The sequence below is a fragment of the Tetrao urogallus genome (assembly GCF_951394365.1).
Source record: "Tetrao urogallus genome assembly, chromosome: 4".
Taxonomy (NCBI): domain Eukaryota; kingdom Metazoa; phylum Chordata; class Aves; order Galliformes; family Phasianidae; genus Tetrao; species Tetrao urogallus.
The window spans coordinates 69827778-69842483 of NC_136817.1; the positions used below are offsets into that span (position 1 = coordinate 69827778).

The 14706-nt window shown below is 52.8% G+C and overlaps 2 protein-coding genes across 4 annotated transcripts in view; one reads left to right on the forward strand and one right to left on the reverse strand.

Annotated features, from left to right (window-relative positions):
• The window catches only part of SFXN5 (sideroflexin 5), a gene marked incomplete at both ends in the record, with an annotated part of 75398 nt that extends 72809 nt beyond the window's left edge, over window positions 1-2589 (forward strand). For all 3 annotated transcript variants that reach the window (XM_079534395.1, XM_079534397.1, XM_079534396.1), the window contains one exon: window positions 2512-2589. In XM_079534395.1, the coding sequence (XP_079390521.1) occupies window positions 2512-2589 (78 nt within the window). The remainder of the gene's footprint in view (window positions 1-2511) is intronic.
• A 5819-nt stretch (window positions 2590-8408) lies between these two features.
• LOC306945339 (homeobox protein EMX1-like) overlaps window positions 8409-14706 on the reverse strand; it is a gene marked incomplete at both ends in the record, with an annotated part of 7176 nt that continues 878 nt past the window's right edge. The window contains 2 exon segments of the mRNA XM_079534061.1: window positions 8409-8576; window positions 13623-13807. Coding sequence (XP_079390187.1) covers window positions 8409-8576; window positions 13623-13807 — 353 coding nt within the window.

Sequence of the window (14706 nt, forward strand, 5' to 3'; positions counted from 1 at the left end):
CTTCTCTCTTCTTGACTCAACACGTCCAGACCATCATCATTTCCCTGCAGAAATTGCTTCCAGACCTCTAATCTGGGGTCCGGTGGGGCTTCCTTTGGAGAGCAAGTCCAACACTCGTGGACCCAGAGGACCCATGTTGTGATTCTGTGGCTCTCCATTAGCTTTCTGTATAGACATCCCAACCAGAGTTTGGGTTTTGCTGTTCTGAGCCATCTCATGCCCCTAAGCCCTGCCAACTGCCATCCACCTGGTCAGGGTTGGGCCACCCAACTGGTCAGGGTTGGTCTACCCAACCCCAAGTCATTGATAAGCTCCTCTCACCACAATGTTTTCATACTGGTGGGTGAAAACACCCAACTTCAGTGCCTAGGAGCTTTTCCCTTCTGCGTTTGGAGAAGGAAAAGAAAACAATGGGAAGAAAAGCTGTGTCAGAGCCAGGCAGATCAGAGTTAATCCTCCCTCAAAATGGATCCTGTCAGTGCTGTTGGACGTGAGAATTGCCTCTCCTCTACCTTTGCTGGGTGCTCTCCCATCACAATGCTTCACTTTGTGTTTCGGCACAGAAAGAAATGGTGAAGTTGCTAATAATGGCACGAAAAGAAAATATGCTACATCTGTTATGGATAGCAGTACAAAATTAGCTGATCACACCTCTGACACCCAAGATGTCTTCACTTAAAATACTCGTTGGCTTACTTTACATAATTTGCTGATTATATTTAAAAGAAATACAATTTTGCAATTACTGTTCTTTCTGGTGTGCTATCTATGCATCATTTTCTTTTTATGTTTATATATTTCTCCTTCATTAGTGCAGTCTGAAGGGTGATTAGATCCCTTCAAACATTTTACAGAGGTTAAACGTTGATTAAGATTTAATTATTACTGTAAATAGCTTGGAATGACATATGGTGCAAAAACCTGACATATGTGCATTTGAATAAATGAAGTGCTATTTCCCATGATGCTTCAGTAGCTGTTTAACAGCTTTGCTGAAGGGTTATGTTGCACCTCATGTTAAGATTGCTTTGATGTTATATTTTGTTGGGTTTTTGCAGCTGAAAGCTAAGAACAGTTTTTCCAGTTTTTAAAAACATTGAATATTTTAAATACCTAAATTGTTTTGCACAAATTTTTGCTAATTTGTCTAACTAGGTTAAACATTTTCAAAAGCATTTCGATTTTTAACGTGGGCTCCCTCGCATTGTGTCAGCAGCAGCACCCATTCCGACACCATGGGATGGATGGGATTCCCCAAAGTCGAACGGCGTGAGGCTCCCCGTCCCATTTGGGCATGGGGACACCCAGCTCCTCCTGGGGACGTGATGAAGGGCATCCTGGAAATCCAGCTGGGAAAGCGTAGCGAGGGGATGGGAATTTCCTGGAGGTGGGGGAAGGAGCAGGGACGACACGCTGTGTTTCCCTGTTGTGCATCAGAGCACTTCCTGGCGATGCTGAGTGTGAGGTCCGGGCTGCACAAACGGTAGTGATGGGAAGACAGATGCTAGAATCATGGCATCATTAAGGTTGGGGAAGACCTCTCAGGTCATCAAGCCCAACCCATCCCCACCATGTCCCTCAGAACCATGGGCCTTGATAGGACAAGGGGGAATGGTTTTAAGCTGAGACAGGGGAGGTTTAGGTTGGATATGAGGAGGAAGTTTTTCACCCAGAGGGTGGTGAGGCACTGGAACAGGTTGCCCAAGGAGGCTGTGGATGCCCCATCCCTGCAGGCATTCAAGGCCAGGCTGGATGTGGCTCTGGGCAGCCTGGTCTGCTGGTTGGTGACCCTGCACACAGCAGGGGGTTGGAACCGGATGATCATCGTGGTCCTTTTCAACCCAGGCCATTCTGTGATTCTGTGATTCTATGATTGAACACCTCCAGGCTGTGGGAATTGGTCTCACACTGGTGACATCAAACCACCCAGAGTTCAGCTGTGACTCTTCTTGCTGGGAAAAGTGCCGAGAGCCCTGACTTTGGAAAATGAAAGGATTTCTCCTGGAAAATGGTGGGTGGGATCTGTGTGGTGCTCCTGCACATTCTGTAATTTCTCAAAGGTTGCCGGGCAGAGAGTGGCATCATTTGGTGCAATGTAAATCCATTTGAACAAGGGTGGTTTGAGGCTCAGTCGGAGTAAAGCACGTTAAAGACCCTGCTAAAGAAGGGGAGGGACTCTTTAATAGAATGCATTGAGAGAGGACATGGGGAAATGGTTTCAAACTAACAGAGGGGAAATTTAGACTGGGTTTAAGGAATAAGTTGTTTACAGTAAAGGTGGTGAGGCACTGGCAGAGGTTGCCCAGAGAGGTGGTGGTGTCCCATCCCCTGAGACATCCAAGGTCAGGCTGGACAGGGTTCTGAGCACCTGATGAGCCGTGGGTGTCCCTGTTCATTGCAGGGAATGGGACCTGATGGCCTTGCAGGGTCCCTTCCAAACATTTTTGTGATCAATGTATGGCTCTATCCATCTCCACGCTGCTGACCCTGACTTTGCCTCTGCTTCCACAGATCGAGACGTCTCGCCTGGAGCCGGAGATCGCAATGGCCACCCCCAGTAAGACCGTCATCTACAACAAGGGGTTGTAAGTGGGAGCTGCAGACCCCTCCACCCAGAAGATCTGGGCAGGGAGAGGGGGAAACATGAGATGTCGACTGGGAGAGAACGCAGCAGCGAGACGACACCAATCCTAGAGCTCAGCGATAGTCCTGCTGCTCCCAGAGAGCGGGAGTGGGGTAACACTGCTGGAGAACTGACACCTCTCACACCACTCGACAGAACTAACATTAAAAGTCTTAACTTAGCATCAGCCAGAAACTACATTCAAACACACTTTAGACGACTAGCAGAGGAATGATCTCTAAACTTCTAGCACTGCATGGAGGGAAGTTTACGGGATGGTTACATGGCTGTACCTAACTACACGGCAGTAGGCTTCACCCAGCAAATTTTGTTTTCGATGCAAATTAAATCACAGCACTGACACTGCACAAAAGTCATTCTGCACAGACCGACGGGTGCGTGGCTTTGAAGCTCTTGACAGGGTGTTTGATAAGTGTCTTGTATCGATTCCATGTCAGCACTGCCCCAGCTGCCACCCAGCACATCAGCAAGGGGTTCAAAGTCCTGGAAAGCCAACGTGCCCTGCATGGGATGGGATCTTTGTGCAAAACAGGTGGGGTTTGTCTTCTCTGTGAATAAGGCAGTCTGAGCTACCTGGGTAGGGTTCCATGAGGGATTAAGTGAAGCTGCTCCACTTTGAGTCCACCTGTCCTTTGTTTGGATGCAGTGATGGGGCACTGCTGGGTACAGGAGCCACATCCCACCTAGGTGTGTGGTCCCTTGACCCCACAAACCTCCTCCTGCTTGAGTTTGGGGCCGTAATTTGGCTTTCCAGTATCTTTTACCCAAAAGTATAAAGAGCAGAGTTGGAATGTGGCCACTGAGATCATGACGAGGCGTGGTGGTGATGAGCACGGCCAAATGCAATGGTTGCTGTCATGCCAATGCCAACTCGTTGGGGCTGGGGGAGGGTGGGGGGAGCAGGGGAAACCAAATGTACACTGACAGAGAATGTATGCTGAAGGATGCGTTGCAATGTATGGGAGTGGGAGCTGCACAGCAGATTCTGTCCCCACGCTGGTGTGGATCGAACAATTGCACGTCGAAAATGAGAGTTTTGTGGACATCCATACCAGCTTGGAGGGGAGGAGAGGCCAGCAGTGCTCTCCCCATCCTTTCTACTGATAGGACACCTCCTGGTCCCTGGCGCCGGTGGGAATGCTGAGCTCATGGAGCAGTTCTGCATTTCCACCTGCATAAGGGACAGCTGGATTTGACCCAGCAGAGTCCTTCTAATGCACTAGATCAGATGAATGTACAGTCAGCACGTGCTTAATGCATGCTTCAATACGTGCTGGCTCTGGTGGTGTAACTGAGCCCAAAGCTGAGTGGACCAGAAGCCTCCAAGGTGGGTTTTGCAGCTGCCGCAGCCGTTCTGCTGCAATGCTGCAAAACTCATTGATCTCAGTCTTTTTCTTCTTCGGGGAGGGGAGTGACCGAGGCTTTGTAGTGGGATGGTTTGTGCAAGGATTTGGTCTTGCATCATAATTACTGATCAAAGCTAGTGAGCTCCAGCTACCTGCAGGGTCTGCAGATGGAGCGAGTGATGTGCGGCGGGGGGTGAGCAGGCAGCATGCAATGCCAGCGGCGCTGCTTGGAGGAGAGCAGGCTGCAGGGTTCCTAATACATGCTGCCCTATGAAATGGGAGAGAGAGATCCTGCTCCGTGGGCAAGGAGTGGCCTCAGGGATGTCAGAAGAGCAGCACTTGGGGATTACGGCTCGGGTCAAACCCAGCTGCGCAGCCCAACAAGTGACAATCAGTCTAAATGAGCCCGGGTTTGTCATGTCCTCTACAAATCCCATCAAACTTGTCTTATTTCGTGTATCAGAAGATGGGATGGATAGCTTCTGCTGAGGAAGACTCTTCTGCCTCCTGACACAGCCTTTCCCAAGCTCTTGGTTCTTCCAACTCAGCCTGGCATTTGGAAAGCAAAGGGGCTTTTCTTGCACAGTTCCTAAACATCTCCAAAATCCTCCATGGCCGTTGCATTGCAGAGTACCTACCACGTGTGTCAGCAGTGCTTGTGGAGCGTGCTATGGGGCTGGAGAGAAGAGGGTTGGCTCTACGTCTCCCACAACATTGTGCTGACTATCGGTGCATTGCATATATGTAATATTTTTTTATACTTTTATATATATATATATATGGGCAGCAGAGTTGAAACCCAACTTTGGAGTTGGGCTCCAACCCTACTGCCTGTCCCCTTGTTGTCCATTGGTCCGTCCCCTGCCCTGGGAGCAGCACAAGGCACGTGCAGGAGGAGGCTCACCACATTCTGGTGGATGCGTGGTCCCCTTTGGGCAGCACAGCGTGGCCGTGTCCCCACCACGAGGTCCAGAGGTCTCCACCAAAGCTTCTGCAGCTGCCACGGCCATTGCAGCGTTGGGACCCTCGCTGCAAAAGCAGCAGAACGGTTCTGCAGACACCAAGCTGACCTTTGGGGAGGCAGCAGCCTGCAAAGCCTATGGTTTCACCATGGCACATCCAAATCACTGCTGTCACTGTTGGGAAACGTCCTTGCCCTTCTTGTGCTTTGCCCAGGAGCTCAAGGTTGGCAATTGGGCTCTGATCATAAAGTTGACTCAGCGTGGAGCTTAACTCTTGGTACAGCCTGGGAAATGAAAAGCATGGCACTGAAAAAGCGATAGCACATTAGTACTGTTTATTAGGACGTCAAATTGTGCCAAAAAAGAGCTAATGATAACATTATACACATTCACTTAATAGCTAATTAATCTCTTCGACTCTCCTAATGTACAAAAGGAGCCTTGGGTTTGCGAGAACAACCCAACCATTTGCATTTATTATTTCCTATAATTGGGGAACTGGAAGAAATGGGAAGGCAAAAACCCACCTCACACATCGAGTTGTTCACCTCAGCAGATAATAATAATGAGATGATCATCTCCAGTAGTATTTAATTAGAAATGTCGCAGCTAATTGATTTCTGGGATATGTTAATGAAGAAATAATGAGGACCAGGTTGCAGCAAAAGGTGCCGGCGAGAATTTTGAATCCCTCCTGGAAGAAGTGTCCTTGGGCTGCTCCCCATGGGCTGTCACCCCTGGCCCTGGCCCTGCAGTGTGGGCCCTGGGCTTGGGAAGAGAGCCCACAGCTCAGTGGTTGGTTCCTTCCTCCTACAGAACGAGTTTTAGGAAGTAACCAGGTCTGATCTTGCCACCCACATCCCTTTGGATTTCCCTTGCAGGATGGAGGCAGTGGGTGCCGACGTGTGGCACGACAGCCCCAATAGGTCCCTGCCCTGCTTCTACCCTGGGCAGCCTTGGTACAGTGGGCAACCCTCTCCACGGCAGGAGTTGGCACTGGATGATCGTTAAGATCCCCTCCAACCTAAACTGTCCTGTGGTTCTGTGATCTCTGAGGTCCCCTCCGACCCAACCATTCTGTGATTCTATGATTCTACAATACAAATATTCTACGCCTTTGTCCCACGTGCTCTCACATCCGTGTGCTCCCACATCCATGTGCTCTCACCTCCATGTGCTCTCACATCCATGTGCTCTCACATCCCATGTGCTCTCACATCCGTGTGCTCTCACATCCATGTGCTCCCACATCCGTGTGCTCTCACGAGACTCCATGTGCTCTCACATCCATGTGCTCTCACATCCATGTGCTCTCACATCCATGTGCTCCCACATCCGTGTGCTCCCACATCCGTGTGCTCTCACATCCATGTGCTCTCACATCCATGTGCTCTCACCTCCATGTGCTCTCACCTCCATGTGCTCTCACATCCTATGCTCTCACATCCTATGCTCTCACATCCATGTGCTCTCACATCCGTGTGCTCTCACAACCCAAAACTGCTTTTTGGGTATTTTTTTTTAATTATTTCTGAGCTGCTTTGCCTCCTTTCTCACTTTTCCCTCCATGAGCTCGGGCACGGCTCCATTCTTTTCTGCTCCACGCTCAGCATTTCTCTCCATCCCCACGCATCCGGAGCCGTCGCCCTCGCAGCCCTCAGGTTTACGCCGGGTTCCCACTCCCAGCCTCCTTGATTCCTGTTGGGAATCAGCCCCTTGTGACACCCTGGTGGCTCCGTACGGCTGCCTCGGGGGCTTCGCTCCCGGCCACGTCTTCCAGCCTCACCCCCCGGCACGGCCCCCAAACGCACACAAGTCTCTTTTTAACCTTCCTCAACCGATTGATCGACCGCAAAAAACACTTTGTGTAACACTTGGACGTGTCTGGAATAAAAGCGTTTAAAGACTTTGTTGGCTATGGCAGCATTTGGGGGTGGGTGAAGGGTGGAAGCAAAATTTGGATCCGGTTGGGGACTGACGGTAAAATTTGGGTCTGGGTGGACATGGGGCAGATGGGAGCAAAATTCGGGTCTCTTTGGGTAGTGGGGAAATTGGGAGCAAATTTTGGGCAAATCAGGGCTCAGAGCTCAGCGTGGCCAATCGCACTGATGCAAGGGTCAGCACAGATTTGGGGCTTTGGAAGTCTCATTGGCAGGATGTTTTATGTGCTGTTTGCAGAGGGGAACTGCTCCAGGGATGTGGCTTTTCCCTTTGCACGTAAGGCGAGGGCAGCCCCTTTCCAAACAGCAGGGATTATGATGTCTCTCTCTGTTTGACTGTTAGATTTGGGTATATTTCATTCTTACATCTGTGCCTGTCATATTTATTTGTACGTGTGTAATATGCACACATCAACCCAGCGGGTTGGTGGTTGGACTCGATGGGTTGATGGTTGGATTCAATGATCCGAAAGGTCATTTCCAATCTTAGTGACCCTATCATCCAACTTTAATGATAATTCTATATATATGATGGTTATAAATTTCCTTCCCTGGGGAGATGCAGGTGGGACCCTCGTCCCCCCCACCCAAATTCTGGGGCTCCAGCAGCTCCTGGAGCTTCTCCAGCCCCCAGCACCCCGTTTCTCACCGCACCAATGTCACTGTGGGACGCCCCTCCCTTGACATCCAATACCCAGCGCAGGTGTGACAGCTGCCAGCCCCCGAGCACCGCATACCTGTCATACCTGCAGTCACCCCCCCTTCTGCTTTCTGTCACCGTGTCACCTCCCTGACACCCAACCTGGGAGGAGGGGACGCTGCTGAGATGCCACCACGGTGCACGAGCTCTCCTGCATCCATCAGTCCCATGCGAGCCAAGCCCACGGTGACACCATCCAATGGGACATTTCTGGGGTGGGCAATGGGGGGCAGCTCCCCCCTCATCTCTCCAAGGATAACCAGACGTACTCAGAGCACATCTTGCTTTTTATTACCACGCAGTAACACACACTACAGATGCGGACTACCTACGGGACGGGGAACGCACGCACACACGGGCACGAAAAAAAAAAGAATAAATTAAAACAAAACGACAACAACAAAAAAAAAAGAGAGACAGAGAAAAGAGGAGGAGAGAGGGGGAAAAAAAAAAAGGGGGGGGGGAGGGCGGAAAGGAAAATAAAAGGGTTGGAAACATTGAGCTCGAAGGTAGGACGTTGGATGCGATCTCACGGCTGACGGGCGGTCCCCACACGGAGGAGGCTGCACGGTCGTGTCCAGGGGTCCCGGCAGCCTCCTCTTCCTCCCGGGCTCAGCAGGAGAGCCCCAAAACGCGCCCCGAGGGCTGCGCCGGGCACCGGGCTCCGGGCGGCTGGGGGGGGGACGGATGGATGCCGGTGGGGCGGCGGCGGCGGCGGTGACGTCCCTTAGAGTTCGTTGGGTGATGCCGCGCGCGTCCCCGCGTCGTCCCCCGGGTTCCTCTGCATGGCGGCTGCACCAGGAGCCTGTCCCTGCCTTAGTCGTTGGAGGTGACGTCGATGTCTTCTCCGCTCGACTGCTTGGTGGCGAGGCGCCATCGGTTGATGTGATGGGAACCTTTCTTCTTCTGCTCCGAATCCGGCCCTTCCTCCTCCAGCTTTTGCCGTTTGTATTTCGTTCGCCGGTTCTGGAACCACACTTTCACCTTGGGGAGGAGGAGCAGAGAAAAAAAAAATCCCGTTTTCCTCTAAAAGTGACCCCCCCAAAAAAAGCCACACCAGAAGTGCGCCATGGTCGCCCTGCCCTTCTTCACTTTCCCATTCTGATGGCAGGACCTGGAGTTTGGAGGGTGCCAATCACCCTGGCACTCATCGCTCTGGTGCCCGTCATCCTATCACCAACACACTGGTGCCCATCACAGTTGCAGCCACCACTCTGGTACCCGTTACCCTGGTGCCCATCACACTGTTACCCATCACACTGTTACCCATCACAGTGGCACCCTGGTTACCATTACCCCGGTGCCCATCACAGTGGTGTCCATCACACTGGCACCCATCACCTCTGGTGCCCATCGCCCTGGTGCCCATCACACCGGTGCCCAACACACAGGCACCAAAAAATAAAAGAATAAATTAAAACATCCCCCCCCTTGCCCATCACCCTGGCACTCGGCGCCATGGGCACAACGGCCCCAGTGGCCGTGGAGGGGTCACAAAGAGCTGTCCCCACACACACAGCCCAGAGCCGTGTCCCCATGCTGAGGTGGCACTGCCAGGTCTTGGCCGTGGTTCTGTTCAGAGTGCAGCAGGGCAACCCTTCACCTCCCTGCACCCAAAGATGGAATTAAAAAGGAGCATTTGGGGTTTAACCCATTGCATTTGTAGGTCGGTGTGTGCAAAGCCTGAGGGAAAGCTCTGAGAGGCACTGAGGTTGCACTGCAGATAATCAGGAAGCAAATGGAGATTATGAATTCACCGTATTCAGATGTAAGGAAACCTATTTTACTATGACAGTAGTCAAACATTACCCAAGGAGCCGGAGAGGAGCAGCACCCCCATCCTCAGACCCGGTCACTCCTCATCTGCCTCAACCCACTGCCATCCCAGACAGCAGCCAGGGCACAGAGAGCTCCTTGTGGGGTGAGAGAGGCACCCAGACACCGAGAGGAGCACGACACTGCTGGCAGGACGCTGTGTATGGACACAAGATGCTGTGTGGGGATGCAGGATGCCGTGTGGGGATGGAGGATACTATACAAGGACTCAGGAGATCATACAGGGATGCAGGATGCTGTGTAGGGATGCAATATGATGTGCACAGATGTGGGATGCTGTGCAGGGATGCGGGATGTTGTGCACATATGCAGGATGCTGTACGGACATGGGATGCTCTGTAGGGATGCAGGATGCTATACAAAAGACACAGGATGCTGCGGTGGGGATGTGGGATACTATACAAGGACACAGGATGCCACACAGGGATGCAGGATGCTGTGTAAGGACATGAGATGCTCTGTAAGGATGCAGAATGCTGTGTGGGGACGTGAGATGCTGTGTAGTGATGCAGGATGCTGTGTACAGGCACAGGATGCTACACAGGGATGCAGGATGCTGTGTAGGGACATCAGGTGCTGTGTAGGGATGCAGGATGCTGTGTACGAGCACAGGATGCTACACAGGGATGCAGGATGCTGTGCAGGGACACGAGATGCTGTGTAAGGATGCAGAATGCTGTGTAGGGACATGAGATGCTGTGTAGTGATGCAGGATGCTGTGTGCAGACACAGGATGCTACACAGGGATGCAGGATGCTGTGTAGGGACACGAGATGCTGTGTAAGGATGCAGGATGCTATCAGTGCCCACTGCTGCCCGCAGCTCCGGCCCTGCAGGACAGACAGACCCTGTGTGCCACCAGGCGCCGCTGCACGGCCGCTGTTGCCAACCAGCACTGTGCAGGAGGGAGCATTCATGTCCCAGCACTGCTGTCAACACGGACCGTGCTTCCCCGTCGCAGGGCACCATCCACAGGCGATGCTCTCCCTCTGCCTCGCAGCACAGCGAGGCCAAGGCCCTCCTTCTGCCTTTCCAAGGGCAGCAAAACCCTTTCGGTGTGCAGTGCAGTGAGCAGCACACAGCCCACGGCTGCTTGTTCCACAGAGCTCTGACCCCCAACCATTCGTTTTGAGGCATGGCCCACTTTAATTCAACCACGGCGGAGTGCTTGACAAACTTTAAGTGAAGCTCTCAGCCCCCCTGAGAGCCAAAAATGAGAGAAAGTGAGGCAGAAAGCAATGAGGACGCACGGCTGAGTTTTTGGGAACGGGAGCTGAGTGTGAGGAGTGCAGCATCCTCCAGACACAGCTCAGCTCTGAGCAGCCCACCCCGATGGATGGACTACAGCCCCCAGAGCCGTACTGGTAAGGGCAGTAACCTGCCCTGGGAGCCATGCATGTAAACCCCAAACATGGGTTTTGTTCCTTCCCAAACTGACGTTAACCACCATGGTGCTGAATGTCTGCGCTGCCCTGTGGGCTCCCAGCTGTCCTGGTACCAGATGGACACCATCTCCTGGTGGCTCCTCCATCCCATTCTCAGCCCTTGGCAGCTGCTCTGCACACACACACAATGCTCTCCTGCACCTAACGTCATTCAGGCAGCGACAGCAATCGCACATGGAATCATAAAGTCACTGGATATCTTTGAGGTCCCTCCCAACCCAAGCCACTCTATGATTCTATTGAAGTCGGAAAAGACCACTACGATCATCACGTCCAACCACGACCCAACACCACCATGCTCACCAAACCATGGCCCTAAAGCACTGCCACACACACCGAGAGATCCCACTCCACCATGGGGCTTTGTCCCACCTTTGGTAACAAGGCCGTGCTGGGAGCTGAGGCTGTGACCAAACCAGGTGTGCCCACACATCCCCAGCAGCTCCAAGGACAGCGCTGTGGTTGCAAACCCCACGGCACAGGAGATGCTACACCCACTGGGCTCCAGCACACCAATCCTTGTCGTGGCACTGCAAAGCCCCAGCCACTCTGCACCTTTTTCTTTTAACAACACCCCAAAACTCAGCAGTTCTTTTTAGGGACACGCAGGGGTTGCAAAGGGATGGCCCCCAAAAGCAGCGCACCAACCCAAGACCACACATCAACGCTGACATTGCTCTTCAGGACCTGGAATGGTCCCCCAGCATTTATCTCAGAGTCCCATCTTTCTCCTCCTGTAACTCCCAGGCATTCGTGGGCACAGCACGGCTGTGGGCCATTCTGTTAATTATTACCATCGCCCCACGGGAGCCACGGTGCGCTCAGCCCTGCAATGGTATGGGGAGAAATGCAGGATGGCATCGCCCCACACCTCACAGCCACAGCCAAGAGGAGGGCTGTGCTTTGGGATGGAGACAGTGTGGGCTTTCTGCAGCTCCGTGGGGGTCTGTCCCCACTTGGGACACTGTTATCCTACAACCTTACGGCTCTATAAGCTCAGGGAAGCGCTTTCCCACCCAGCCTGGTGATGTCAGCTCACCGCAGCAGCCTCACACCACCACTGATGGACACGGCAGCATCACCACCCACAGCACCCATCCCAGCACAACACCCTCCGGCACAGCACCCACCCGTGTCCCATCTCACCCCACACGCACAACCCACGTGTCCCACCAGCCCCACAACGCCATCCCCGCAGCTCTGCGTCACCCCGCACACGCAGCCGTTCCTCGTGCACCACGGTCCCCGCAGGCGCAGCTCCATCCCCGTCCCACTCATGTTTGCTGAGGGCTGTGTGCTGCCCTTCTTTCCAATCCCGTTTTTCCCAATCTTGTCTTTGCCCAACGCCATTTGCCCCCAATCCCATTTGCCCCAATCGTATTTTTCCCCTGTCCTGTTGTCCTGGACCTCTATGGGAAGGGGTTAAACACCTCCGCCCTCCCCACGTTCCCCATGTCCCAGTGATGCACGAGAACTTGGGGACCCTTTCCAACTCCCTCGGGGTGCTGCAGGTGTTGTTCTCCACGAGATCAACCCCTGGAATGGAGGAACACCCAAAGGGATGCTCCAGGGAGCACGGGCGCTTCCAGTTGGATTTGGGTGGATGGAAAGCAAAGGGGTGAGAGCAGCACTGCCACAGGACATACCTTACTATTGCATATAGCAGGTGACCACCGTACGGGCCAGTCCCGTTCACAGAATGCTAGGATCATAGGATTTAGAACTGCAGAATATCCCGAGTTGGAAGGAACCCACAAGCACCATCGAGTCCAACAATCCAACATTGGCGCATGTGGGTTGTTTCTTCCTGGGTAATTAATAGACTATATATATATATAACTACATTTATGTATTTATTAATACAAATATGAAAGCCGTGAAGCTGGAAGCACAGAGGTTTCCCCTCCACCCCTCTGCACCACCCCACGTCCTGGGGTTGATGACCCCACAGCATCCCCAGGCGCAGTGAGCCGGCACCGCAGAGCAGCCTGCAGTGCGTACGGACAGACAGAAGCAGACACCCAAGCAGGCATCTATTGCCTCTCTGCCCTCCTCTTTGCTCGGGGGGATTTGGAGGCAGTGTGCACCGTGAGGGGTCGGGCAGCCTTCCCCAGCTCTGCTTTAATTTCCAACGAAATCATTAAAAAAAGGAAAGGAAATAAATGAATACAAAACCAGGCCAAACGGCCCGGAATGTAGAAACCATCTCAGCTGACCGCATTGCTGAATATTACAGGACGCAGCCTGGAGCCTGAATTAACATTACGGGTTGCCTCCACCCGCAGCACCATGCAGCAGCCGCGCGCCGGCAGCGCGCAGCCCCAATTTTCCCCTTTGCACCAACACTTTTCCTTTTGCTTTCTGGGCCCTCCTGAGCTCCCTCGTTTCCTACACCAAACGAGCCAAGCCTTCCCTCAAAGCCGAAAGCTGCAGCTGAGATGAGCCGTCCTGTTGGGTCGGCACAAAGACACCGAGCCGACGGGTTCCAATGGGCAACGGGGTGCCGCCACCGCTGCTTTGGCCACTGCAGTTTAGTTTGGCTCGCATCAGGCAGAGAAGAAATAACGCAGCACGACGGCTCGGAGACCAGAGCGCGGGGACGCGGCATCCCCACCCCAACCCAGAGCTGAGGATCCCACACACCGCTCCTGGGGAACCGCCGAGCGTTTGGCCCGGCGCATCTCCATCGCGGCGTGCTGCCCGCAGCCCCGATTCCACGGACGCGGGGGTACGGATGGCTGCGCCATACCTGGGTCTCGGAGAGGCTGAGGCTGCTGGCCAGCTGCTTGCGTTCGGCGCCCACCACGTAATGGTTCTTCTCGAAGGCCCTTTCCAACCTCAGCAGCTGGGATGGGGAGAAGGCGGTGCGGATGCGTTTGGGTTTGCGGGCGAAGGGGCCGTGCAGGAGGAGGCTCTCCTGGGACACTTCGCTCCCTGAGGGCAGAACGGCGGGGTCAGGAGGGGGGAATGGCCCCGGCACCGTGCTGTGGGGATTTGTGCTGTGAAAAGGGGGGGAGTGGGGGGCAGCCCAGCGTGGGGTGGGATAAGAAGGGGGGTGGTGGGATTTCGGAATCGCGGTCGCCGCTTTGGGAAATGGAAAAGGGGAGAGAGAAGGGGAGAAATGAACGGAGAGGGAGAGAAACAGTGAGAGGGGAACAGGGGGAAAGGGAAAAGTGAGAGAGGAGAAGGAGAAATGAGAAAGCCTAAAAGGAAAAAAGAGGGAAAAGGTAGAGGAGGGGAAGGGAGAAATTGGAGAAATGTTAGGAAATAGGATAGCAGAAATGAAATTAAAAGAGAAGGGAAGAAAGGTAGAGTGAGAGAGAAAGAAAATGAGGGAACGGCAGTAATTCTCGTGGAAAGAAACAGAGAAAGAAATAGAGAAAAGAAGGAAAAGAAAAAGAAAGAAATGAAGGAAACAAAGGAAAGAGAGAGAAATAAAGGAAAGGGAAAAAAAATATATAAGGGGAAATGAAGAGAAAAGGAGAGGAAGAAAAAGAGTAAGAGAAGTGTTAGAATTGAATCCTCTGTAAGGTCCTGCGTGCTCCAAACCATGCTATGAAGGACAGGAGAAAGGCTGAAGTGAGAAGGGAAAGAGACCGAGGGGAGAAAGTCAGAGAAAGAGAGAAATAAGGGGAGAAAGAACAGAAAAGGAGGAGGAAGATGGGATGAAGGAGAGAGGGGAAGAGGGAAGGAAGGAAAGGAAAAAGGAACGAAAGGGTAAAAAATAAAAGAGGGGAAAAAAAAAAGGAAGGGAAAGGAAAGGAAGAAAAAAGGATAAAAAGAAATTAAAGAAAGGAAAAGAATTGGAGGAATCCAACGCAGAACGAATGGAT